The sequence below is a fragment of the Neovison vison genome, chromosome X, assembly GCF_020171115.1.
Source record: "Neovison vison isolate M4711 chromosome X, ASM_NN_V1, whole genome shotgun sequence".
Classification (NCBI taxonomy): Eukaryota; Metazoa; Chordata; class Mammalia; order Carnivora; family Mustelidae; genus Neogale; species Neogale vison.
Window position 1 is genome coordinate 93,423,646 of NC_058105.1, and position 27,652 is coordinate 93,451,297.

A 27,652-nucleotide genomic window follows, 5' to 3' on the forward strand; every position below is an offset into this window, starting at 1 on the left:
TGACCTTCTGCCTGTTGAATAAGGAACGATGTGACATAACCCACAGAACTCTGGGCTCAAGACATGGAAAGCCCGACTGTGGTGCCTATGCTGTCTGAGCCTCAGTTTTCTCATCTGTAAGATGGAGGGGATTCTTACTACCTCATAGGATCACTAGGCAACTCACATGAGGCAACACATTACAGATGGAAGGCAACACCTGTGCATGGAGTGAGGAGGGATGGATATTAGTGATTAAAAGAAAGGAGACAAAGACACAACAAGCAATACCCCTACAAGAGCCTTTGGTTCCTTGCCTTTCCTACTGAGACTTGAAAGTGAAAGCATAACTTTATTTGAACATAAAAGATATACCTTCTGTGAGTTGATACGGAAAGGTGTTGAAAGCAGTTTAAAAATATATGTCCCTAATCCTAGAGAAACACTCTATTATAAAGCAAGGGTTCAAAGATACAGTTATTTCTGGCAAGCATTTAGACAAACTAAGAAAAAATAAATCCCCTGCTTTCAACATGGCCTCCTGGTTAAAACAGAGTTCACCTCTTTGCAACAACAAAGTAATTTTTACTTAATATTCCAGAGCACACACATTCTGAAAAGCCTTTGATTTCAGTCGTTGGCATAGAAACCTCAAGTAAACAGCTGTGGGAAGAACAGAACCCATACTAGAAAACTTGCTTGGTGAGTTGTTACTATCAGGAAAGCCTACGTTGTTTTAAATAAATTTTTATCACACCATTCTCTAAAAAGAAATGTGTGGTATATATTTAGAGTTTCCATTTTTATTTAGGGAGAAAGTGGGAAAGCATAAATGTGTCAATTTCTCCTTCAGAGCGGCGCCTGCCAAATGCCTTGCTTCATCTCTCGAGGCAGTGTTCTCCCTCTCTACAGCGTACCTGCACTGTGAATGTCTGGAAGAACCCATTAAAAGAAAAGAAAAAAAAAACAGGAGCACCTGAGTGGCTCAGTCAAAGTGTCTGCCTTTGGCTGAGGTCATGATATCTGGGTCCTGGGATCAAGCCCCACATCAGGCTCCCTGCTCAGCCGGGAGCCTGCTTCTCCCTCTCCTTCTGCCTACCTGTGCACACACACACACACACTCTCTCTAATAAATTAATTAAAAGAAGAAAAAAAAAGAAATCAAGCATTTCTTCCTCCTTCTCTAAGACTCAGCACTGCAAAATTTAACAAAAAGTCTCCACAACTTCATGAAATTTACTCATAAAATAATCATAATGATGGTGCACCTAACTTACTAATGCAAGTAACTGATCAATCAATCCAAGAAGCACTCAAGTCCATCTACTTGTCTTACACCAACCAGAGGAAAAGAAGTTATAAAAAGAGTGTTTTAGATACACCTAGCTGATGCCACTTCAAATCCACCTTTTAGGGTAAAGACAACATGGTTCATTTAATTTCACAAATGAGATATAATCACCTAAACAGACCTGTATCAAATTCACCACATTCATAAAATCTGTTCAAAAACCTATTCTATAAGAATCACGATCCACTAGGCAGCCTGGCCGGCTCAGTGGGTACAGCATGGGATGATTGATCTTGGGGTTGAGAGTTCAAGCCCCAGGTCGGGTGTAGAGATTATTTTAAAAATAAATAAATAAATAAACCGAAGAGAAAAGAATCAGGATATACTAAACCAGAATTAGGATAGGTATTCTATTCACAAGATCCATGAGGGATACAGGCAGAAATGTTAGCTAATGATAAGCTCCATGCAAGCAGGAACTTTGATCATGTGTCTACCATTTCCAGCCTAGAACAGTATCATGTACAGAGAAGACTCTACAGTAACTATTTATTGAACTAATGAATAAATTTGCCAATAATGACATGAACTCTCTGCGATTAGACGGAGTCTCCCTGGGAAGGGAAAGAGTGTTCAGCTCAGAGGTGCAGGCTTGGAACTCCACACTGTTGTGTCAAAATTTGCACTGTCAATGCGATCTACCAAAGGTTATGAAAAATTCTTTGATGAATAATAAAAATCATCCTAGAACACGTCGAAAATTTGATGCACTACAATCTACTGCCAGAAGAAATAACTGAGCCATTCTTTACGGCTGCATGCTTGGAAAATTTAACAGCTAAGGCAACCTGGACCATAACTAATACGGCTTAGTTTTAACTAGACAATGTCAATCTTCTGATGATTCACCCACTACCATTTTGGTGGTATTTACTGAAAAGAAAGCATTGTGGGAGATTATAGAAGCTCAGGTTGTCACAAGAGCCAATGCAGAAAGTGCCATGAAGATAATTTGCATTATTAACCCTATGCACTATGGTGATGGGAAAAGATCCATTTCTTCTCCCCCAGAAGTGGACTGAACAGTGAGGGTTGATATATTTTTAAGTAAGTGGAATTATTTTTTGCTGTATATTTTATTAATAATCTTACATGGAATTTAAGACTCCCCTAATCTGGCCTCCTCGCTTTACAACTTCCTGGTCATTATAAAAACATCAACCCCACTGAATATTTCTCATTGCAGAAATGATACGATTTACCAGAACCCTAGCAGAAAGGCATTCATTCAGGTAAAATAACTTAACCTCTAACTGACCCACTATAGTTTTGCCTTAACTTTGCTGTCTAACTTGGGGGAAAACACATGTTCTTTGGCAGTTTAAGGTATGTGAGGGGATGGTCTGTTTAATCGAACTTCTAGAATCCATCTTTACTTTAGAGGAGATTAGGTTTTCGATGAAAAGAATGGTGTTCAGTTTCATACCTTAAATAGGTGCATATTTGTTAAGTCAGTCCTAAAATTGATGAACAGTAGGAGCTCAGGGGATAGGCAGACCATTAATAGTGCCATAGCCTTGTCAAGTTGCTTTCCTTTGCAGAACCTCAGCTTTCTCCCCTGTAAAATGTGGACAATTGTACCTGCCTAACAGAGTGGATCTAAGGAGTTTGTGCATAAAAAGAGCACTCTGTTATTTACTGTGAGCCTCCAGGGAAAATAGAAATCTCTCAGCTCCTGAATGTTCAACAGGAAGAAGTTAGAAGCACAAGTCTGCTCAGGTTCCAGGACAATCACCAAACTCATTTGCCTCCCAGTTGGACTGGGGAGTGAGTGAATGGACGTGACTGTTTGGGTAATTAGCAGTTGAGTGCGAAAATACGTTAGGTAGGCTAACACACGCAAATGTGCTCAGCAAATGTTAGATGCTACCATTCTCAGTGTTGTTATTGCCTAGTCCAGGGAAACACCATCCCATGCAGAAAAGAGAAAGTGGGGAAGCAAAGGGGTGTTTTCCCTTTGTGATCATGAAGCCTCTGGAAGCCTGCGTTCATCAACACTTTGCGTCATTTTTTATACTTTTATACTTTCTTCATTCCTCCCTAGATTTCTGAACTCCATTTTGCCAGACTCTTCCCCCAAGCATCCCGAACCATCCCAAACCAGCTATCGGAATTTCCCCAGATTTCCCTGATTGTGCATCAGTGTGCATACCCTCACAAGTTCCCTCGACCCCAAGCTTCAGAAGTCCCCGCAGGTGTGGAGCCTGATTGCCTGGGGAGTGGGGGGGGGTTGTTGAGAAGTGACTCTACCACTAATTATGTACTATACAGTGGCTAACTTAATACAAAATAAAAGGAGTCTCTCCCTCTCCCTCTGCCCCCTCCCCGCTGTGCTCTCTCACTTTCTCCAATAAACACATAAATGTATATATAAAACAATAAAGAATGAGTAAACTGCCATGGCAGATCAGAGAACTTGTGACCTCTCAAGGCACATCTCCAGACTGCAGCTGCTCCATGCTGGGCTTCAGTAAGAAAGAGTAACACTGGCAACAGCTGCCGTTTCCTGTGTGGATGTCAGCAGAGTTTAAATAATCTCATTTCAACAGTACGAAACTGCACAACCCAGCTAGACTTCCCAAGAGTCAAGGTGTGACATAGAGGAAATTATCCAAGTGTGCAAATAAACGTCAGGTAAGAATGAGAATGAATAACTTGTTCGGTCTTAAGAAATGGCCTCAGACTACTGTGTTCCTTGGGGCCTTAGAATTGCCTCATAGGTGCCTGGGGGGCTGCCCAGGGCAGTGTGTGTGTGTGTGTGTGTGTGTGCGCACGCGCACTTCCACCACAGATGAATCCTGCTCCCCTCATCTCCCCATCCCCCACTCTCCATAAAGGGTAAAGAGGTAAAAAAAAAAGCTGAGAGCCTCTTACCCCTACTCCAGTTGGACTGGGGTGAGGGTGGACAATTCAAGGGCTACAGTGGGTGATGTGGAGGAGAGCCAAGCTGATGCCGGCAGTGATTCCCAGAGTCCACAAGGATTTTTTAAAACGAAAAAAGAAAAGAAAACACAGAATACTACTGTAGAGCTGACAGCCTACTGGTAGAATGGCTTTGAGAAAAAAACAACTAAAAATAAAAACAAATACTTTCCCAAATACAGTGCTCTCCTACTGGTCAGTTGAGTCTACTCAGTTTACTCAGACTTACCTTGACATATTGTACAAGACGTTCATTTACGTTCACTTTGTAAGTTTCTAGACCCAGCTCCTTGGATAAACGTAAGATTCTGTTCTGGGTTGGTCCCACATAAGCCCCACCAACATCTACGTAATTGACATGTTCATTCTGTAGAAAGAAAAAGTGGCCAGAAGATTTCAGTTAAAACTTGGGGAAAAAAAAAAAACCTTCGATGTCTTATTTAAAGACAAAAACAATTATTATTATTTATTATTATTTTATTATTATTTATTATTATTATTTACAACTCACATATGCCTTGCTTTGCTCTTAGAGAGTGCAACTGAAAACGGCAACCCTTTCTCCTCTGCCCCAGGATCAGGAACAACCCGGTATGACGCTCATCACAAAGCAATCCCATTTGTATAGTTACTGGGGAGGCCGATTCGACAATGACACGTATCACAAATAAAAAATGCTGTAGGGGCACCTGGGTGGCTCAGTGGGTTAAGCCGCTGCCTTCGGCTCAGGTCATGATCTCAGGGTCCTGGGATCGAGTCCCACATCGGGCTCTCTGCTCAGCGGGGAGCCTGCTTCCTCCTCTCTCTCCCTCTGCCTGCCTCTCTGCCTACTTGTGATCTCTCTCTGTCAAATAAATAAATAAAATCTTTAAAAAAAAATGCTGTAGTACATTCTGCTGATCTAGATCCTTTTCAAAGCATTTAGGTTTTTCTGTATGTTTTTCTTTGGGGCTGTTGCTGTAGGCCTAATTCTCTGATTTCCAACAGAAGTTTTAAATCAGCCTACACTGATGGGCTCTTGATCTTATTTTAAAATATTAGCAGGGGGCAGGGGGCACCTGGGTGGTGCAGTTGGTTAAGTGTCTGCCTTCAGCTCAGGTCATGATCCCAGGGTTCTAGGATCGAGCCCCGCATCAGGGAGTCTTCCTTTGCCTTTCCCCCGCACCCCGTTCATGCACTCTCTCTCTCTGTCAAATAAATAAATCTTTAAAAAAATAAAAAATAAAATAAAATACTAGCTGGGAAGAATATATCACAGGAAAAGGTTCACAAAGCTATAAAGAGATTCATATTAGACCTAACAAATTATTTTATAAATATACAAACCTTCCTTCATAAAACGAAATTTACTTTCCCCTCTTTTGTGCAGTTCTACATTTTCTCCAGCTTTTTTACGAACACATTTCCCGGTAATTTAATCAATAGACTGAATAAGGTGACTTACATCTCCTCCATGTTTTTGTAATAATTTCTTTTGGGTCTGCTTCTATTTTGTTGTCTATATCCGTTCTCATCCATGTTGCCTTTCCTCCTTGTTTGCCTGATTATTCTCTACTGAGTGCCACTCATTGAATTTGAAAAAATACAAACTAACTCGAATCCTAGGAGGATATCTTTCTCAGAGAGGATCTCTGTCTGCTTCTGCCCAACACCTAGGGGCCCTTATAATATGAGATAACTTTATTGCATTTCCTGGGCCTGATACGATTTGAAGCCAGGCTGAAATGCACACACACTCCAGTCCTCTTACAGCTCATCCCAAGGACACAGGCCAACCCAAAGCATGAGAGCTGTACCAATGCCTCCTTCCATTTGCACACAGTCTGGTGGGCTCTGGACTTGACCCTCAGTTGCTCTAGCTTTGGATGATTTTTGCAAGTCCTTCTCAGCCTCTCACTTGCTTCTTCAGTGGTCAGTAAACTCCCCCTCCCCCTCCCCCTCCCCACCTTCCAGGGGAAAAGTAGGCCAAACCTTCCTGATGACAGTGCAGTGATTCTTCACTACATTCTTAGCTCTCTGATGCTTTGAAGATTCGTGTGTATACAACGCAATTTGTCCAGTCTCTTTGCATTTAGTAGGAGGGTTGGGGCGATTTGCCTAAGTGTTATTTCCAGAAAAGTGATTGTCTAGTATCATTCAACTTGTCTTCCTGGCAAAACACAACCTGATATTATCTTTCTATCGCAGGATATGCTTTGCTAACATTTTGTTTAGGATTTCTGTAGCCAAGTTCATGAATGAAATTGAGATTCTTGTACAACCCTAGTCTCCCCTTTGTGTTAGAGTATTGCTAATCTCACAAATTAGTGATCATACTTTCTTCTACTCTTTGGAAGTGTTTGTATATACATAGACTTATTTATTCTTTAAACATTGGGTGGAATATAATTCTAGAGCTATCTAGGTTTGCGGTTTCCATTGTTGAAAAATCTTAAACTATGAGATGCGATTTACTTTGAGGCTAAACCACGACCCATATTTTCTATTTCTTATTTTTTTAAAAGATTTTATTTTTTTATTTATTTGACAGACAGAGATCACAAGTAGGCAGAGAGGCAGGCAGAGAGAGAGAGGAGGAAGCAGGCTCTCCGCCGAGCAGAGAGTCCAACGTGGGGCTCGATCCCAGGACCCCGGGATCATGACCTGAGTCGAAGGCAGAGGCTTTAACCCACTGAGCCACCCAGGAACCCCTCTATTTCTTTTTAAATCAGTTAATTTTGGTAAACATATTTTTCCTTATATATTTTGTGTATGTTTCAAAACTATCGGTTTAAAGTTAATAACATCCTTTTTTCATTTATTCTTTACTGAATCACTGGTTATATCTACATTTTCATCCCTTTTATTGTTTATTTGAGATGTCCCTTTTTTCTTTTTCTTGAAAAATCTTACCAGACACTTTTCTATTTTTAGTTTCTTCAAAGAATCAACCTTTGTCTCATTGATCCTCTTCATTGAATATTTATTTTCTATATCATGGATTTATGCTATTTCCCCCTTTTAGATTTATCATATTCTTAATTTTCTAACTCCTCACATGTTTTGTTCATTCATACTGAGCCTTTTTTTCTTTCCCAGTAGAAGAATTTAGGCTATAAATCATCCTCTAAATATTGCCTTAACTACATACACTACTTTATTTTAAATATTTCCATGTCTTAAGTATTTTCATGTTTCCATTATAATTTCTCTTTAGACTTGTGTTTCTAAAAACTTTGTTGGATTTTAGCTTCTACAGCTGGGATTTTTTTTTTTTTTTAGTTATCTTTTTGTCATAAGTGCACTGTGGTCAAAAAAATGTGGTTTCTATGACAACTATTGAGGCTCATGTTATGACCTAGCACATGACCAATTTTCATTGCTTGAAAAAAATATAGTCCATAAAATGATATGCATGGCTTATACATGTCCATCAGAATGAGCTTAATTGTGCTCAGATTTCTTCTGTTTGGAAATTATGTAAAAAATCCCCTACTCCATTGGGCATTTATCTTTGATTCCTGTTAACATTTGCTTTATATTTTGAGGCCACATTATTCACTGTATAAAAGTTCAGAACCGTTTGATTTTCTGTCTTTTATCATTATGTACTGATACTTATTTCAATGACTTTTTTGTTCAAAGTTTTCTTCGTCTGATATTAATATAGCTATAACAGCTTAGATTAGTAGTTGTCTATCTCTTTTTCTATCTTTCAGTTAGAGTTTGTAGTCTGACAATTGTTTTCCTTTGACAAACTTAGCATTTACATATATTATTCCTTTTTAAGTGCTTTAACTTACTTCTTATTTTATTATGCCTATTCAAATAGTTTTTCCCCAGATTTCTTTCCTTCTTTTGGAATGAGGGGTTTCTTTTTTCTTTTTAAATTTTTTTCTTATACTTGTTTGGAAGTTAGGCCTATTTCAGACACTTTCCTGGCAATATTAACACGCACACTTAATATAGTCTAAAGTTTATCAGTGGATTATCTTCCTACTGAAAACTACGAAAACCTTCATGCTTCAACTGTGATCACCCTTTTTCCAATCTATAAGCTATAAAAGTACTTTGGTTCAGATTTGTCTCAAAACAAATCTGACACTACTTTGTTTTATTGTTTTGATGTTGCCGAATTATATTTAAATATTTACCACTATCTTTGCTCACTGTCCCCTCTTGAATCTCAGACCTTTTATTTGTAATCTTTTTCCTTCTGCTTGAAATACATTTTTCTTTATCATCTCCTCCAGTCTGGGTCCTAAAGCCTTTGTTTTTGTCAGTCTGGTAAAAAGATTTTTTCAAGCAGGTAATGAATTCAGTTTAGTCCTCTTTCTCACTGTCTCAGAACATTAAAGATATCTTCTGGAAGGGTGCCTGGGTGGCTCAGTGGGTTAAAGCCTCTGTCTTCAGCTCAGGGCGTGATCTCAGGGTCCAGGGATCAAGCCCTGCATCAGGCTCTCCGCTCAGCAGGGAGCCTGCTTCCCTGCCTCCCTCTCTGCCTACTTGTGATCTCTGTCTGTCAAATAAATAAATACAATCTTAAAAAAAAAAAGATATCTTCTGGCATCTGTTTTTGTTGTCCAAGGGTCACTCATAAATTTAATTGTTGATTTTTTAAGAGTATGTATGATTTGCCTTTTTTGCTCTTTAAAAAATAATTGCTTACGAGATCTCTTTTCTTTGGTATACTGCAGCTTCTCTGTCCCTGGGTGAGAATTTCTTTTCCTTTATCATGCATTGAACCTGATAGGTTTCATCTTGTGTTCCAACAATGCTGGGAATATCAGCTAGTATTTTTTTAATACCATCATAACTCTATCTTTCATGTCTTAGCTGCTCGCCACCCCTGAAAACATATTTTCTAATCTTTGCTTCAGAATTACATGCTAGGCAGTTTTTCTAGATCTAGCAGTTCATTCACTGTCTTTAGCTGTGTCTAATATACTGTTAAATCTGCCTGCTAAATGTTTTCATTTTAATTAGTATATTTTCATTTCTAGAATTTTTTTTTAAAGATTTTTTATGTATTTATTTGACAGAGAGAAATCACAAGTAGATGGAGAGGCAGGCAGAGAGAGAGAGGGAAGCAGGCTCCCCGCTGAGCAAGAGCCTGATGTGGGACTCGATCCCAGGACCCTGAGATCATGACCTGAGCCGAAGGCAGCGGCCTAACCCACTGAGCCACCCAGGCGCCCCGATTTCTAGAATTTTTTTAAAATTTACCTGATCATTTTTGAGTTTCTTTACCCTGTCCCTAGTTTTAAAACCACTTCTTTTCTTTAAAACATGCTGAACAGAAAAACCAAAGATTAAAAAATAAATTAATTTAAAAATTTAAAAATAAAACAAAAACATGCTTAACTATAATTTTTTACTCTTTGCATTATATGACTGTTACAAAATCTTCCTGGATCTTTTTTTTTTATGCTTGTCCTTTTTTGGTGCCTCTTTTCCTAGTGAGCTTTTTCATTTTTAACTATGAGTTACTTATTTTCTTTGGAACATTTCCTGTGTAAATGATTTGAGGCCTGGGTGGAAAGGATTTGAATCTATTTTTGCTTTGGGGATTCATTTGTTTATTCAACAAATAGACTGTGCTTTCCTACAAGATGCCAGGTACTCTTCAAGGAGCTTCTGTTACATCAGTAAACAAAACAAAGATCCCTGCTCTAAAGGAACTTACATTCAATGGGAAGAGACCCATTGGGAATAAACCCCAAACATAATAACTAAGTATCTCAGAAGTTGATAAGAACAATGAAAAACAAAAAAAATTACAGTAGGACAAGGGGTCTAAAACAGCAGAGGAGAAAAGGAAAGATTGCAATTCAACATACGATGGATATGTCGGCCTTCTTGAAGAGATAATATTTGTATAAAGACATGAAGGAAATGAAGAGATTGTCCACATGCCAGGAGAAAAGCATTCCCGGCAGAAATTAACAAGATGGGAAAAACAAGTGTTGGTGAGGATGTGGAGAAAGGGGACCCTCTTACACTGTTGGTGGGAATGCAAAATGTTGCAGCCACTCTGAGAAACAGTACAGAGGTTCCATAGAGCAACCCTATGACCCCGCAATTGCACTACCAGGTATTTACCCCAAAGACATAGATGTAGTGAAAAGAAGGGGCACATGCACCCCAATGCTCATAGCAGCAAAGTCCACAATAGCCAAACTGTGGAAGGAGCCAAGATGTCCTTCAACCGATGGATGGATAAAGAAGATGTGGTCCATATATACAATGGAATATTACTCAGCCATCAGAAAGGATGAATACCCAACTTTTGTACTGACATGAATGGAACTGGAGGGGATTGCTAAGTGAAATAAGTAAAGCAGAGAAAGACAATTATCATATGGTTTCACTCAAAGGTAGAACATAAGGAATAGCATGGAGGGCCATGGGGAAGGGAGGGAAAACTGAAGGGAGAGAAATCAGAGAGGGAGATGAACCATGAGAAACTATGGACTCTGGGAAACAAACTGAGGGTTTCAGAAAGGAAGGGGGTGGAGGGATGGGGTAACCAGGTGATAGCACATGTTGGGATAAGCACTGGGTGTTATATGTAACTAATGAATTGCTGAACACTACAACAAAAAGTTATGATGTACTATATGCTAACTGAACATAATAATTAAATAGAACCTACAGACCAATCAAATAACATGCAAATGCTTATTAAATGTCTACTCTAAAACAAACAAAGAAAATACAGCCAGTGCAAACTCTAAGGCAGAGGGAGTCTACTGTGTTCAAGAAATAGGAGACCAGTATGGCTAAAACAGAGTGAGCAAGGAAAAGAGAACTGAAGGGGCACCTGGGTGGCTCATTTGGTTAAGTGTCTGACTCTTTTTTTTTTTTAAAGATTTTATTTATTTTATTTGACAGACAGAGAGATCACAAGTAGGCAGAGAGGCAGGCAGAGACAGAGGGGGAAGCAGGCTCCCTGCTGAGCAGAGAGCCCGATACGGGGCTCGATCCCAGGACACTGGGATCATGACCTGAGCCGAAGGCAGCGGCCTAATCCACTGAGCCACCCAGGCACCCCAAGTGTCTGACTCTTGATTTCCGCTCCGGTCATGATCTCAGGGTTGTGAGAGCAAACCCCACACTGGGCTCTGTACTGATGTGGAGTCTTCTTGGGATTCTCTTTCCCTCTCTCTCCCTTTGTCCCTTCCTCCCTTAAAAAAAAGAAAAAGAGAACTGGAGATGAGGTTAGACAGGTTATTGGGGGCAGGTCACAGAAAGCTTTACAGGGCTTTGTAAGGACACCGGCTTTGCCTCTGAGAAGGAAAGCCTCTAGGAGCTTTTGAGCAGAGACGTGCCAAGATCTGACTTAGGTCTGAAAGGCTCACTCTGGCTGCTGTACTAAAAGTAGATTCTAGGAGGCGAGGGTCAAGCAGGGAAGTCAGTTTCAGGAGGCCATCACAGCAATCTGGCCAGAGATGTTGGTGGCTCCCCACAGGCGGTAGCCATGGAAGTGGTACAGAGTGTTGAATTCTGGTGGTATTTTGAAGGCTGAGCCAACAGAATGAATGTGGAGCCTGCGAGAGTATTGAGCATGATGCTTGAGGTCTTTGGAGTTGCTATCCTTTGATACCGGGAAGGCTGCTGGAATGGCAGTCTTGATGGAGAACAGCAGAAACTCAGGTTGGGTACATGAAATCTGAGATGTCTGTTCAACCTCCAGGAGATCTGCAAATTTCTGATTTCCATGTCAAGGCAGCAGTGTATATTTTATTCAGCATTGTGCTTATTGTCATGGGGAGCGTTAATCAGGGCTTCCCATTCTGCCCTAATATCAGAAATGAGGTGTGCCTTTCACTTCTTTCACCTGTCCCTTACATAATCCTCACCTTCTCTTTTACTAAGCCTTGGTACTGTCTCTAAACCTTCTCCAGCACCCTTCTAAAATATAAAACAGAACTGGCGTCAGTACTCCAATAAATTTCTAGGCTTTGACAAAGACAGCAAGAGGACTCATGGGAATTTCCACACATGATGTCTTTAGAATACTGACACTATCTTTAAAGCAAATAACCCTAAGTAGTAAAAAGTGTGAGGCATTTTACAGAATATTTCTTATTTTTACCACACGAATTATTATAACATTACCGACTATACTCCCTAGGCTGTACTTTCCTTTTTTTTTTTTTAAGATTTATTTATTTACTTATTTGACGGAGATACAGTGAGAGAGGGAACACAAGCAGGGGGAGTGGGAGAGGGAGAAGCCGGCTTCCTGCTGAGCAGGGAGCCGGATGCGGGACTCAATCCCAGGACCCCGGGACCCTGACCTGAGCCACAGGCAGACGCCTAACGACCGAGCCACCCAGGCACCCCTAGGGTGTACTTTTCAACCCTTTCAAGTGACTTTTTATTTTATAACTGGAAATTTGTACCTCTTAATCCCCTTTATGTATTTTGTCCATCGCCCCCCCCCCAAGTATCTCCCTCTTGGCAACCACCAGTTAATTCTCTGTACTTAGTCTGCTTCTGGTTTAGTTTGTTTTCTTTGTCTTCGTTTGTTTTCTTTTACAGATGTTTCTTTACAAAGGTGAAAGATTCTAAAGCAGGTGCGTCAGGTTCAGCATGAACATATCGGAACTCTAATACCATATTCTGCTATATTGTGTCTCCATCTTGAAGGTCTTGATTTTGATCTTATTTCTCAGCCTCTGAAGAGGCCACAAACATTCAACTATATTAGGAAACAAATACACCAGCCCTGCAATAGCCCCACAGGCATTTTGACTTTGTAAAGTTGGTCCTGAAGAATGATAAATGAACCATACTAAGAAAAAATTGGCAAGTTTTTTTTTTTTTTAATTTACTTTAGGTAGGCTCCACACCGAACATGGGGCTTGAACTCATGACCCTGCGATCAAGCATCACATGCTCTGTCAACTGAGCCAGCCAGGTGCCCCGAAAAATTGGGAAGTTCTGAACTCATAGGAGATCTCTCTGAACAGCTGCCAAGTGTAATACCAAATTTAACATTTCAGTGATTAAAGATCCAGAGTAATTCTTAGCGCATCTCCACCCCAAATTATCCTAATTGACTATGCTCTCAGAAGCAATTCTAACAATATGCGATTCAGTTTCTTACAGCTTTTTTCAGCTTTCTGTCCCTTTTTCGCAAAGTTCTTTTTTCTCCTTTTACTCAACTGTAATCTTATAAATGTCAAGTCCTAGTCTGTAAGCACTGAAAAGTGCATTTCAAAGTACCTTCCTCATATACTTAAGGAGTTACAATATCATGGTCAATACACAAGAATTCCTGTATGGGGCTGACATGTATAAATGATGCCATGTGAAAAATCAGCCTGGGGCAATAAAGCAGCTGGGGAGAGGCATGTTGGAATTCTCATTTCCCTTATATCAAGAAACCTATTCTTAACTGAGAATCTGCAACATGACTGATGCTCCTATTTAATAACCAAAAGGTTTTAGAGATAAGAAACGTGGGGCTAAGGAACAACTTAATAACTATCACCAAAGTAAAGGAATAATTTTCAGAAAATGACAGGAGAATTGTATCCAACAAGGTCAGACACGCAGGATACGCAATCCTTCTTTTGCACTCTAACACACGTCTTCAACTAGAACTTGAAGCTGCAAAGGAGCTTTGAGTACATTTCGATTGTATCTTCACTGCCCAGATGGGCAAACAGATGTAAAGCGCTAACAGCACTTACCCAAGCTAAGACAGTATGTCAGGCAGTGCAGGGGCCTGAATCCCAGGGTCCTGGCTTCCAGACCACCAGGCTCCCAGTGGACTACGTCCGAGGAGGCACTCAGAAATTCTCCCAATACAATTAATCCGGATTTACATTAATTTCAAGCCAGCAAGCAAACAGGGCAACACATCCGTAGCAGCCCCCAAGGACCCTGTCGAAACGTAGATTTGGATTCAGTGGGTCTGGGACAGGGCCCGAGGCTCTGTATTTCTATCATGTTCCTGGGGGACTCTGAGGCTGCTGGGCCATGGACCACACTTTGAGTAGCAAGGCTGGGGAGCACTCTCAGAGCTGAGCCGAGTGAAAATGGACTCATGGTACATCCTTGTACATCTAAAAAGGTAGGAAGCAAATGACAGGGGGAACATGGTGTGGTATGACTGGAAGAGCTGGTACAATATGCTAGTTCCGATGTGGGTTGGCCCTTCCACATCCATTCGTACGGCCTTGCCCACCACACCTGCTTCTACGTACGATGCAGCCTGGAAATGTTAAACATTTGCTTTCTCAGGCTCCCTAGTGGCTAAGGGTAGCTGTGTGCCCCAACTCTGGCCAAGGGGATTGGAGAATGCCCGCCAGGTTCTTCTCGTAAAGGAAAAGCTTGGTTGCAGATAAAACTGGGGATGCCTCACCAAGAACCAGACTCTTAACTCTAGAGAACAAACAGATGGTCACCAGAGGGGAGGGGGTGGGGGGATGGGTGGAGTAGGGGCTGGGAATGCAGGAGGGCACTTGCCCGTATGAGCACCGGGTGTCCTATGGAAGGGTCGAATCACGCATTGTGCACCAGAAACGAAGAGTACACGGCTTGGTAACTAACTGGAGGTTAAATACAAACTTAAACGGAAAACTGGGACTGCCTCTTCATGCTCCTTCCTGTCTTAAACGAGGGCTCGATGCCTAGAGTCGCAGCAGCCATCTGGTTACCATCAGGCAATAAGCCAACATGCAAAGAACAGTTGAGCAGGAAAGATATGAAGAGCGGAAAGCCCTGACAATGAAGCCCAGCGCCTGCAGCAGCTCGGACTCCCTGCCTCCAGACTTCTTCTCACGCAAAGTAACGGAATGTTTGTATTGCTCAAGCCGTTGTAATGAGCACCGCCCAAGCCATTTTGCTCTAAGTCTGATACCTCTTCTAATTAGATAAATCCTCCGTCTCTTGCCAGTCATTGCAACTGTCTGGTTTTGTCCTGCCGGTCTCCAGCCTGTAAAACAGTCTGTGTGCTCTAGAAAAGGTTCTCATTCATGACCTAAATGCCAAACACAAGGGCCTCTTTGCAGCCCTCATCCTATGTCAAATGCCCTTGGTGTCTGGCTCAGTGCAGCCTCCCTTCCTCTTTCCTCCACGGATTTGCACGGCATTGCTCCAACTCTGCTGCTTCTCTCTGGCTCCTCGGCCGTGGCCCCCGTTAAAGCTGTGTGCTCCCCAAACTTCCATGTTTGGCCCTCTCTTCCCCACCCCATGTTGGCCCCCTGCGCACTTTCATCGGCTCCCACTGCTTGACCACCCACCACTGTGTCCTTGAATAACAGTAAACCATAGTTAGCAGGCATTTTTCTAGAATGGTGACATTAGCCCAAGTATGGAAAGAACTGAGCGTCCTCGTCATGTCTAGTGGGCCTTACCCGAGCGAGGAGTGTCTCTGGCAGCCACAGTCCTTTTAAGGAACAAGGACCAAGGACAAAGTTGCACAAAAACATGCTATATTTGCTGTTGCTTCCTGCTTCCACGTCTTTTAAGTTGCGTATTCTTGGATAAACAAACAAGGACCCTATACTCTGTGTGTGTGTGTGCACTCATGTACACGTGTTGTGGCCATATCGTCACTTCAAGTCCAGCCAAACTGTAACCCCATCTGAGATTTAGGTCTCCAGTGTGGAAATTATGAAAGTGCACTGAAGTTATTTGTTCACATTTGTTTTCATCCCGAGACTACAAGCTACTGAAGGTCAGAGGCTGTCACTCTCAGCAAGTGCTTGTTGAAAAGCATGGACCCATATTTGCTGGAGCAGTTTAGGGCTCTGGAGGATAAATGGCTACACTACATGAACCCCTGAGATCACCTTGAGCTCTGGGACTTCCAGTGCCCCCCGCAGTGTGAGTGAGATATTACATGTAAGTGTAATCACTTACCCTCACAGTGTATGTTCTCCCTCCAACTCTGTCCCGTGCTTCTAAAACCAAAACGTTAACGTCATGTTCAGCTAAGAGTTTGGCAGCAGACAATCCTAAAAGGAAAAACAAAAAGAAAAACAAAAACGAAATCAAGGAACATATTAAGACCCAAACGTGAGGCAGCCAGGAGTTAGGCAGACCTATACATAAAATGAAAGCAGGGCATCATACGTAACCCTTCATTTTGCTAGCTTTCTAATAAAGTCTGACCATACTGTGATCGATTGAGCCACCAATTTGATAATGTAGCCTATATTACATTATCATAATTTTATCATCTCTCATAAGGTTGGTTGACAAAATGTAATTATTTTTAAAATATATGTATTTTTGGTGATAATGAAATCCTATTTAAGAGGATGTGCTAAACCCCTAAATCAACCCTTATTGTGCCCTTCTTCCAGAAAACCTGATTGCATAAACAGAAGAGTTTGTTTTCTTGGAAACTTCCCCTGGCTACACCAGCCCTCAATATATCTGTGCTTTTCTCAACCTAAAAACCCCTTGTAGGGGCGCCTGGGTGGCTCAGTCAGGTAAGTGTCTGACCCTTGACTTCAGCTCAGGTCTTGACTTCAAGGTTGTGGGTTCAAGCCCCACGTTGGACTCCACATTGACTGCAGAACCTACTTAACAGTAGGTTTGTAATCACATCTTGTGATTTCTATCTGAATTATATGCTCGCTAGGGCTTATTTTTCCCACCAGATTCAAAGTTACCTAAGGTAGGAATCATGCATCACACTATTTGTTGGCTCAAAGCTGAGAATGGGTTTTTCACATCTAAATAAAAATCGTCATAAAAGATGGATTTAAAACCTAATACAGTAATACCAGAAAAGGGAAATGTTGCAGATTAACGTTATTATTGTGAGAAAAAGGGTTAGGAACCTACCTATAGGGACTCCAACTGGCCAAAGATGGAATAATCTAAGTATCAAATCAAATTAACAACTGCAGTGGGGAGATAGGGCAGGGGGAAAAATACAAAATAACTGCGGTGGCTGAAATCCATGAATTCCTAATACTAAACCAATTAAAAAAAAAAAACTCTCCCTGGATCTTTGGAGAAGGATAAGGAACCACCTCACCAGTTTGGAAATGCCTAAAGGAAAAGAAAAGCATCTGGCATTCATCCTACCTCTCCTACTTGCAGTGAACTGCAAAGCAACCAAATAGCTAACAAAGGGAGGTTCTGCACCTAAAAGCATGCTAGCTAATCAGTGAAGACAAATAAAATTAGAACATCAGCATGCTGCAATGCCTAATCAACTGATGGACCTAGTGTAATAAGCATCAACATCTGCTAACATCACACAAAAAAGAGAGATAACCAGATATTATCTGCCTCCTGATGGAACAACACACCAGCATCTATGAAGTCATTAAGGAAAGAAGGGGAGGGAGACAAGGGGCAAATACTAAATTCTAATGTGATCAAGCTTCTAGATCTTCTACTTGAGGGCCAGAGGAACATGTTTAAATAGTACTACTGGGATGCAATCAAGAAAAGCCAGACTGTAGGAAATCCTACAGGACTACCCTGGTATTTGTTTTTGTTTTCTTATTTGTTTTTTAACGACTTGCCCGTTCCTGTTCTCTCCCCCTCTTTATCCGTTGCAGACTTTTCCCATAATCAATCTCATACATGTCTTGACGTCTGCTCTCAGAGGACCCAGACCCACACAGCATTTTGTCCATATACAGAATCAAGGATGAATCTGGGTTTAGAAGATCTAGAATGTGGGGAGGCTAAACCATAATATCGAGCACTGCTATCTGCTAATACTTATATGTAGTTTTGACCCCTTCAAGTACAATGTAACATTACACTGCCGACATTCATGAAAGATTTAGGTATGCAACGAATCTTTGGAATCTGCTCATAAAGAAAGCATCCATCCTGTGACATTTAAATAAATTCAAACCAATGTCTGCAAACCTTGGTGCAATGTGTTCTCGGGGAAAGAGCCAAAGGCTTCTGCTGAGAGTCATTTAAAAAAAGGATGAAGTCAATATTAAATGCCTATTGATGCACAGATCTTCTAATGTCAAAGTACCACTATATTTAAAAGCAGAGAAACTCAGATACAAAAATGTTCCTTTCTTCCCAGTTCGTCTTAATCAGTCAAACTATAAACGAATTAGAAGAATAAAGCCAAGGGTTTACTAGAATTCATCGGTTGGTAGCTCCTCCTCTAAAGGAGGAGAAAGTCGCCCTCTGCATGCTGCCTACAAAGAAGCTGAGGTAGCTCTGACCTCCAGCAGCCGTGGGTCCCACAGCGTCCGGCTCCTGGCTCCTAAGGCAGCCTAGCAGCTGGTTTGGGGCTACATATACAGATCAGGTTCATGTGCCTTGCCTATTACCATCCCTGGGAGTTGATTTCATTGTCCCCATATTCCAGATGAGAAAGCCAAGCACCCAAAATGACCACAACAAAGTCTCCAGAAAAGTGAATGGTTTTGCTTCTCACACCCTCACTTGGAGCCTGAGCAAAATCAAATTTAATGTGTAACTCTAAACGAGTTTGGCGAGTGGTGTTCAGTGCCAATAAAGAATAAGCACCACTGGGGAATCTAGAGGGGATTGGGGGGAGCAGGACGAGCTGAGTTGGGACAATGACCACACCAGGGAAAAAGTCATTTTTGGATATAAACAAAATTAAAAAGCTGACCACAAGGATTGTTTCTGCATTCCAGGAAAATGATTGGGCCTATCTCAGCAAGGAAAGATTCAACTCTTAGTTAAGAAATAAAGTAAATATTTAAAACATCTTAAAAAGATTTCAGAAAAAAATGCTTTTAAAAAAGATCTTGGGGGTGGCTGGGTGGCTCAGTTCGTTGGGCATCCGACTCTTGATTTCAGCTCGGGTCACGATCTTGGGGTTGTGAGATGGCACCCGTGTAGGGCTCCACGCTCAGTGTCTCATGTGCGCGCTCTCTCTCTCTCTCTTTCTCTCAAATAAATAAAATCTTTAAAAACGTCTAGGAATTTGAAGAGGGAAGATGTAAATTATCTAGAAAAAATATTTCTTCTACAACACTGAATAAATGGGGTTCCAGTGTTTCAGTTTGTGTGTTTATTGTGACCAAGATAAGGAACCTCCACAATAATTGAAAGATTAGAAAATACTGAATATGGAAATAAAAGCTAGGGCCATTAAAAAAAAGTTATTTAAAGATATATTTACTTGAGAGAGAAAGAGTGTGCGCACATACGAGGAGTTGGAGCAGAGGGAGGAGGAGAGAAAATCTCTCAAAACCCTGAGATCATGACCTGAGCCAAAATCAAGAGTTAGGTGCTTAACCGACTGAGCCACCCAGGGGCCCAAAAACTTGTTTCTGAATAATAATAATTAATTTTGAATAGATAATTCAGTAAGTCGAAAATAAGGCACAGGCAAATACTTACAGTCCAGAAGTTTTTCTACTATTATAACTGTGGCTGTTGATTTGAATGAAACTGGCGCCTGCTTCAAGGTCAAAGTCTTGGATACTCCTTAACTCCTATTTTGTTCTTACTCTGTGTATCACTATGTATCACTTCCCCCATCACCACAAAACTCAATAATCATTCACAGAAAAATGTCATATCTCAATTGTCAACTCCACAGATTAGCTTAAAGGCTTCTGCCTTTAACTTTCAAAATATTTACTTAGCTTTTTTTTTCTGTAAATGGGGTAAAATTTTTAGAAAAGGAAAGACTTTTAAGTCTGAAGGCAAGTCACCAAATACAATGTAGCTATTGCAAAATGGATTTTATTATTTTTTAATTAAAATATAGGGCTCCCCACAAGGATAGCTACCATCTGTCACCATACAACGCTATTACAATACCATAGACTATATTCCTTATGCTGGACCTTTCCTCTCTGTGACTATTTCCTTCCATAAAAAGATTTTATACTTGGGCGCCTGGGTGGCTCAGTGGGTTAAGCCACTGCCTTCGGCTCAGGTCATGATCTCAGGGTCCTGGGATCGAGTCCCACATCGGGCTCTCTGCTCAGCGGGGAGCCTGCTTCCTCCTCTCTCTCTCTGCCTGCCTCTCTGCCTACTTGTAATCTCCCTCTGTCAAATAAAAAAAAATCTTTAAAAAAAAAGATTTTATACTCAAATTCTTTAATTTTCGTATTTGTTATGAACAGAACAATAAATCTCAGATAGATTTAATGTTCATCTTTTTCCAAAGAAAAATAGATTAGCCAAAGCTAAGAGCACTGAATGCCATAGCTTCTCATTTCATTCATTTTCCATCATTTCATTGCCACATGGAAGCCTGAGTGATAGAAGAGACCTGCCCCCAACCCAACCCTCCTGGTAGGCACCATCCCCCCCCCTCCCCTGCCAAAATAAGGAAAGGGTTTGTTATAGTGGTATGCTGCTAAATGGTTAACAACCATCTCTGGGCTATGGGGAGGGAGAGGACACCTGATTTGCACCACTGGGGTTTCTGTGGTGTATAGACATTCCCATGATGTCTGATTTCAAACTACTTATTTCAAGCTACCCACACGGTATCACCGAATGTGGCTCAGTGAGTTAAAGCCTCTGCCTCCAGCTCGGGTCATGGTCTCAGGGTCCAGGGATAGAACCCCGCATAGCATCAGGGCTCTCTGCTCAGCAGGGAGCCTGCTTCCTCCTTTCTCTCTCTGGCTGCCTCTCTGCCTACTTGTGATCTCTGTCTGTCAAATAAATAAATAAAATCTTAAAAAAAAAATAAAAACACACGTCATCTGAGAGTTCAGACAACTGTTTTGTTTTATACAACAGTACAGAAAAATTGTGCTCGTTCTGAGATACTATACAGCAAATAGAAGCAAAATACTTCCCTTAGTTTTCTTTTTTATCTAATTAATTAATTAATTAATTAATGCTGGTTATTGGGCCAGGAGGGCCCAGAGGAGGCAGGCAGTGGCGGTGCTGCTATGGCAACCTCAGACCAAGCTCCAGCTTCTTAAAGCCACTGCCCTTGGAAATGATGTTCCAGCAGACTCTGCACTGCCTCCCAACGTCCGGCCCTGCCTAACCTCCCCATAGAAACGGTACAGGCAATGATCTCACCCACGCAGTGCACCTGGCAATGGAATTAATCATACCTGCAATGAAACCTTCAAAGAAATGGTCCTCTGCTTCCTGGGATAGAAATCTGTTACTGTCGAACCTGGCCTCACACTTAGCCCTACCTCCTCTAGCTCGCTGAGGGCCCTTCCCTTCACTGTCCTTCCTCAAGGACCTGCATCATTACTTTATTTGACAGAAAAGAAGCAATTTGTCCATTTGACTCGTGCTACCCTTTCCAGTTTAATTTCTGGTGTTGCTTCCACAACAGATGATCTGGTGTCTTTTCCACTCCTTCACTAGAACAAACCTTGAAACAGAGCCCATTCCTCGTGACAAGTGTCTGGGGAACACACTTTCAATACAGGCAGGTGTTTTCCTCTTCTGTCACACTCTGTCCCTGTCAGCCTGTTTTATTCTTCTTCTTCCCCCCAAGTGCCACTTGGCACCAGACATGGAGCGTTTATGGCACCTGCACTAGAATGAAGTCCCCAAGCAAGGTGGGTCACAGAGGCATCTCCAGCTCAATACGTCTCAAGCAGGACACTTGTTATCTCCCCAGAACTCAGTCCTCTCCCCCAACCCTCTTCAACTCAGTAAATGGCACCACCATTTACTCAGACGCTCGGGTCAAAACTCTCGAAGCTATTCCTGATTCTTCTCCTTTTGTCACTTACTTCATCCATTCGAGGGGCAGGTCCTCTTGGTTGTGGCCTCAGACCATGTTCTGAATCTGCCTGCTTCCCATTGCGACCACAGACACTCTGGTCCAAGCCATGGTGGCCTTTTGCCCTCACCCAAGGCACCATGATCTCTTGCCCAGAGATCTGACTCATAACTAGTGTGTTATGACTTTTCTGAGAACAGAAATGTGTTATACATCTTTGCATCCCTAGAACAGACCCTGCCATGTTGCAGGTGCTTAAATGCTTGTTGCAATGACTAGAATAATCTCATACTGAGAAAATGAAGCCATGCTCACCTGGATGAGGGCAACAGGGAAGTTTCTAATGCTTGGATTGTATTTATCTCGAGCAGCTAAGGAGACTGACAAGGACGGGGCGCCACATCATTTTAACCTTTGTGTCTAAGCCAGCAAGCAGAGTCTATACTACTAGTACATTTTCTGGTCTCTGATCCAGTATTGTACTTTTTAGCAAAAGGGAACAGAGAGTATCAGTGTATACACAAACCTTTCCTGTACACATATAACTATTCCAATCTATGTATCCATCCCTACGTCCAACTGCAATGTGTCCTTCCTTTCAGAGAAATAATTCTCTGGTTTTGAAAATGCCAAATCTTCTAATCCCTTTGATAAGCTAAAAAGACAGTGCTGTCTCAAATGATAAATAGATGAAAACTAACAATTAACTTCAATTTGCCCAGAATTCGACAGACTGGTTGTCTAGACAGTCCTAATTTATTTGATTATTGTTCAGCATTCATCTTTACTTTAGACAAATGGATTTCATCTGAGTTTGGAAATGCAATTACCCCCTAATTCATGATCTACCCCACTCTTTTACTGAAACTTTAAAAATATACCAAGGGGTGGGGGGTGGGTGCGCCTGGGTGGCTCAGTCGGGGAAGTGTCTGCCTTCGGCTCAGGTCACGATCTTGGGGTCCTGAGATCGAGCCCCGCATCAGGCTCCCTGCTCAGTGGGGAATCTGCTTCTCCCTCTCCATCTGCCCCCTCACCCCACTCATGTTCTCTCTCTCCCTTAAATAAATAAATTTTTTTAAAAATACACCAAGGGCCCTCCACACTGCCGTCCCTAGATTCTGCACACTAAGATGCACTGTGGTTTAAAGTGATAGTTTCAAAAATATTTTAAGGGAACACTAGTCCTCAAGATGCTCAGGGGAGAAGTATCAATGCTCATGGATGTTGCAACATACCTCATTTCTCCCTCTGGGAAATATGTGGCACATGTTGGCATAATAAAGGGTCCTAATAAGTCCTTCAGTGAAGAGACCCGTTCAACTCAGTATTTCTCCACCTTCTGCCTTTTTATTTATTTTTTTTAAATTGATTTCTTTTTTTTTTGAAGATTTTTATTTATTTATTTGACAGACAGAGCTCACAAGTAGGCAGGCAGAGAGAGAGAGAGAGGAGGAAGCAGGCTCCCTGCTGAGCAGAGAGCCCAATGCAGGGCTCGATCCCAGGACCCTGAGATCATAACCTGAGCCGAAGGCAGAGGCTTTAACCCACTGAGCCATCCAGGTGCTCCAACCTTCTGCCATTTTAAAAACACTACTCCTCAAAACACACTTTGGGAAAGCTGTTTTCATCTCTTATAAGAGTGTCCAAATATTGATAGTTATAAACTCCCCTGGACAGGGACCCAGGTGAACGATGCCTAGAGCACAAGCTAAGAGTTCTGAAGCAAAACTTGAGGGCAGCTACTGCTTATGCTCTGCTGGCTCTCCTAGTTCTTCCTCTTAATTCTTAGAAGTGACATTTTTCTTCAACATTCACATTCATCACCACCTAGGAATGTGTAGATTGTGTATCACATATTAAGCTTTTAAAGTTAACTTTCTATTATTCAGCAATGTGATCTCTGGTCAACAGAATTCTTATATAACTGCTCGTTTGGACTCTTGGACTCTACACTCTGAGGACAATAAAAAGTATAGTCAAACATCACCTCTTACCAAAGGTTTAGAAGCAATGTTCCCAAAGCAGGAAAACAGAAATTTTGCTCCTGGTGTGCAGCGATCAACAGATTATTTATCAAATGAATGGATGAATGAGTGAATGAATGAGCAAACATGGACAGGCATGCAAGAAAAATTCTGGAGTTTGGGGCGCCTGGGTGGCTTCTTGGGTTAAAGCCTCTGCCTTCGGCTCAGGTCATGATCTCAGGGTCCTGGGATCGGGCCCCGCGTCGGGCTCTCCACTCAGCGGGGAGCCTGCTTCCCCCTCTCTCTCTGCCTGCCTCTCTGCCTACTTGTGATCTCTCTCTGTCAAATAAATGAAGAAAATCTTAAAAAAAAAAAAAAGGAAAAAAAATTCTGGAATTTAAGCCACGGCTCAAAGAAAACCCATTTAACCTGGAAACGGTCACCTTAAACGTCATCTTGATGTGTCAACTATACCTCAATTAAAAAAAGATTTCTAATTTTAAAAACAAAATAAATGACTAACCGGTAAGAAAAAAGACAAGAAAAAAAAAAAAAGAAAAAGTTGTTTTTGTTGCATTTCAGAATTCACCCAAAACCCACAACACTTCTGTCAAGTCTTACTTCCTCTAAGAAATCCTATCCTTGTCTGTCATTTCCTGCTTCCCTTGTCTGTCCCACCACTGACCTCCTGAACCAACCTCAGACGCCAACAGCATTTCAGATTTCTAGTTGGAATGGCACAGAAAGTTCCTGGGCATCACCTGGTCAGTGGAGAGACAAGTGGACTCTCAGATAAACTAGAGAATTTCACTCTTCTACTTGGGTTTGAATTTTGTCAAATGCTCCCAATAACCGAGGAGCATAGGTTATCACGAATGCATGTTAAAGGGATGTCTGGGTGGCTCAGTGGGTTAAAGCCTCTGCCTTCAGCTCAGGTCATGATCCCAGAGTCCTGGGATCGAGCCCCACATCAGGTTCTCTGCTCAGTGGGGAGGCTGCTTCCTCCTCTCTCTCTCTGCCTGTCTCTCCACCTACTTGTGATCTCTGTCAAATAAATAAATAAATAAATAAATAAATAAAATCTTAAAAAAAAACAACTGCATGTTAAATAACAAATATATATTTAATATTAGTGGCTTAATTTCAACACCTAAAATCTGTAAATACCAATCTTGGAAAACTATTTTCCAAAATAAAAATCACATCAACCACCATAGCCTTCCATTTTCTTCACCTATGTTGTCTCCCCACATTCAACTTTTCCAAAACATGTCTGGTTCACTGCTTAACTTATCATGGACTTAATATAGGAGACACATATACCTTATTTTTCAGCCTAGATGTCTTGACTGTTTTTAATCATTGTCTATTTACACAGTCATTACTTGTAACTGTCTAATGACTTAGTCAATCCTTTGAATTCTCATTTTTCCACCACTTCCGCGAACTCTCAGTCTCAGCCCCAAATAGTTACACTACAGGGACAGTGATGCTGAAGACGTTTCCATAACAACTGATGTTGGCCTGGGGCAGGAGGAAAAAGTCTATGAGTAAAAACTCATATTTTTTGGTGTAAAGTTTCTTTTTTAAAAGATTTTATTTATTTATATGACAGACAGAGATCACAAGCAGGCAGAGGCAGACAGAGAGAGGTTGGGGGGAAGCAAGCTCCTCACTGAGCAGAGAGCCCGATTCAGGGCTTGATCCCAGGACCCTGAGACCATGACCGGAGGTAAAGGCAGAGGCTCAACCTACCAAGCCACCCAGGTGCCCCATGGTGGAAAGTTTCAATAGCTTTCATCAGATATTCAAAGGGAGATAGGATCCAAAAGGTTAAGAACCACTGATGGAAACTAGTCAAACAACTGCTCCACATGATCCTAAACACACCAGGTATGGACCTTTCAAAAAGGAAATAAATTCTTCATATGAAAGTCATTTGACCTTAATAGGGTGTCCCATATTTTTAAGTAAAAATGTTCGTGCATTTTACTGAATCAATTGATTAACAGGCCATATAACATATTCTAAAACATAAATTACTTTGCAACAATAGTTATCACTGTGTTTTAGAGCATCAAGCGTCAAAGTAAAGCAAAAATAAAGTTTACTGCGGTTCTAGGGACGGGCCTATGGGGCAAGCCCAGCGAGGCAGGGTAAAGAAGCAGCACTGCCCTGATGGTCAACGTTTTAGGGGTCCAAAGTCAAGAATTTTTTGGCATTTGGTAATTTACTTGATCCCTTGGAGCCTCTGTGTTGGTCCCTGTAAGGGCTTACAGACTGTAATTCTGTGACCTTTGAACATGGTTAATATGTAATAAATCCAACTCTCAAAGCTTATCATCTGATGTTTACGTTCTTATTGACACTTTTACCGAATCAATTGATTAATTATTGCTATAAAGTGGGGGTTTGTTTACTTTGGCTTAGCAACAACTACAAAAGGGTTTTGAAACTAAGGCTCAGAGAAGTCGTGGAGAAGGTGTGAATGAGCATGTGTAAGAGAGCCCCAGACTCAGATTTAATTAAGTTAGTATAGGATGTCGGTGTGAGAGATCATGCAAACTGTTTCCAGAATACAACATGGAGGGAAAAATGTGTAGAGGAGGATATTCAAAAGAGAAAGCTGAAGAGACAGACAGTACGATGACTACTAATTACTAAAAGAGATGCTGGAAGATACATTACATAAACATAGTCCAACTTAATCCAACCTCTAATTGTATAGATGACAAAACCCACAGCTTAAAGATTTTACACTGCCCTGGGGGCACCTAGCTGGCATAGTCAGTAGAGTGTGCAACCCTTGATCTCGGGACCATGAGTATGAGCTCCACACTGGGTGTAGAGATGACTTAAAAAATTGTTTTAAAATGTGGAAAAAAAAAGATTTTAAGCTGCCCTAATTCATAATGCCAAATGGCAACATAATAAGGAACAGATCATCCAGAAGAAAATACAAATTCCTGGCAAAACTATAAAATATGTTTCACCATAACGGCAAAGAACAGTCCTAACCATCAACTTGTCTCAAAGCTTACAATAGTAAAAAATGTAACTAAACTTCTTTTGGCTCATTTTGTGGAGTTCTGATCACTCAAACCTAACATGAGAAGGAGCTGTCATTATGAAATCTACCCAATCTCATACACGCAAGCACAGTCTTCAAACAAGTGCTGCTTGGATGTCTGTGCTCTTGCAAAACCCTTGTATGTGATATAAAATGACAACAGGGGCTGCCTGGGTGGCTCAGTCAGTTAAGCCTCTGCCTTCGGCTCAGGTCAGGGTCCCCGGGTCTTGGGATCAAGCCCTGCATTGGGATCCTTGCTCAGCAAGAAGTCTGATTCTCCCTCTGCCCTTCCCCCTGCTTGTGTAAATAAATAAAAATCTTTAAAAAAAATTTTTTTATAAAACTACAACAGGGGGCGTCCAGGTGGCTCAGTGCGTTAAAGCCTCTGCCTTCAGCTCAGGTTGTGATCTTGGGGTCCTGGGATGTAGCTGAACATCGGGCTCTCTGCTCGGCGAGGAGCCTGCTTCCCCCTCTCTCTCTGCCTGCCTCTCTGCCTGCTTGTGATCTCTGTCTGTCAAATAAATAAATAAAATCTTAAAAAAAAAAAACGACAACAGAACCTCAGTCTTTCTGGGTACACTTGAATCCAAAAACTGGCAAGATTGGTTATATATAAATATGTGTATGTCACACCTGCACAAAGACTGTATGACCCATAGTCGCCAATAACAAACTCCCACCTTTCAACTTCTCAGTCATGGGTCTCTGTGACGTAATTACGCTACAGTTGTACGATACTTATA

The 27,652-nt window shown here is 41.4% G+C and overlaps 1 protein-coding gene across 1 annotated transcript in view; it reads right to left on the reverse strand.

Annotated features, from left to right (window-relative positions):
* Positions 1–27,652, reverse strand: part of LOC122896959 (amine oxidase [flavin-containing] A) — a 69,565-nt gene that overhangs the window by 33,875 nt on the left and 8,038 nt on the right. The window contains exons 2-3 of the mRNA XM_044235067.1: positions 16,112–16,206; positions 4,482–4,619 (exon numbers count right to left, since the gene is read on the reverse strand). Coding sequence (XP_044091002.1) covers positions 4,482–4,619; positions 16,112–16,206 — 233 coding nt within the window. The remainder of the gene's footprint in view (positions 1–4,481; positions 4,620–16,111; positions 16,207–27,652) is intronic.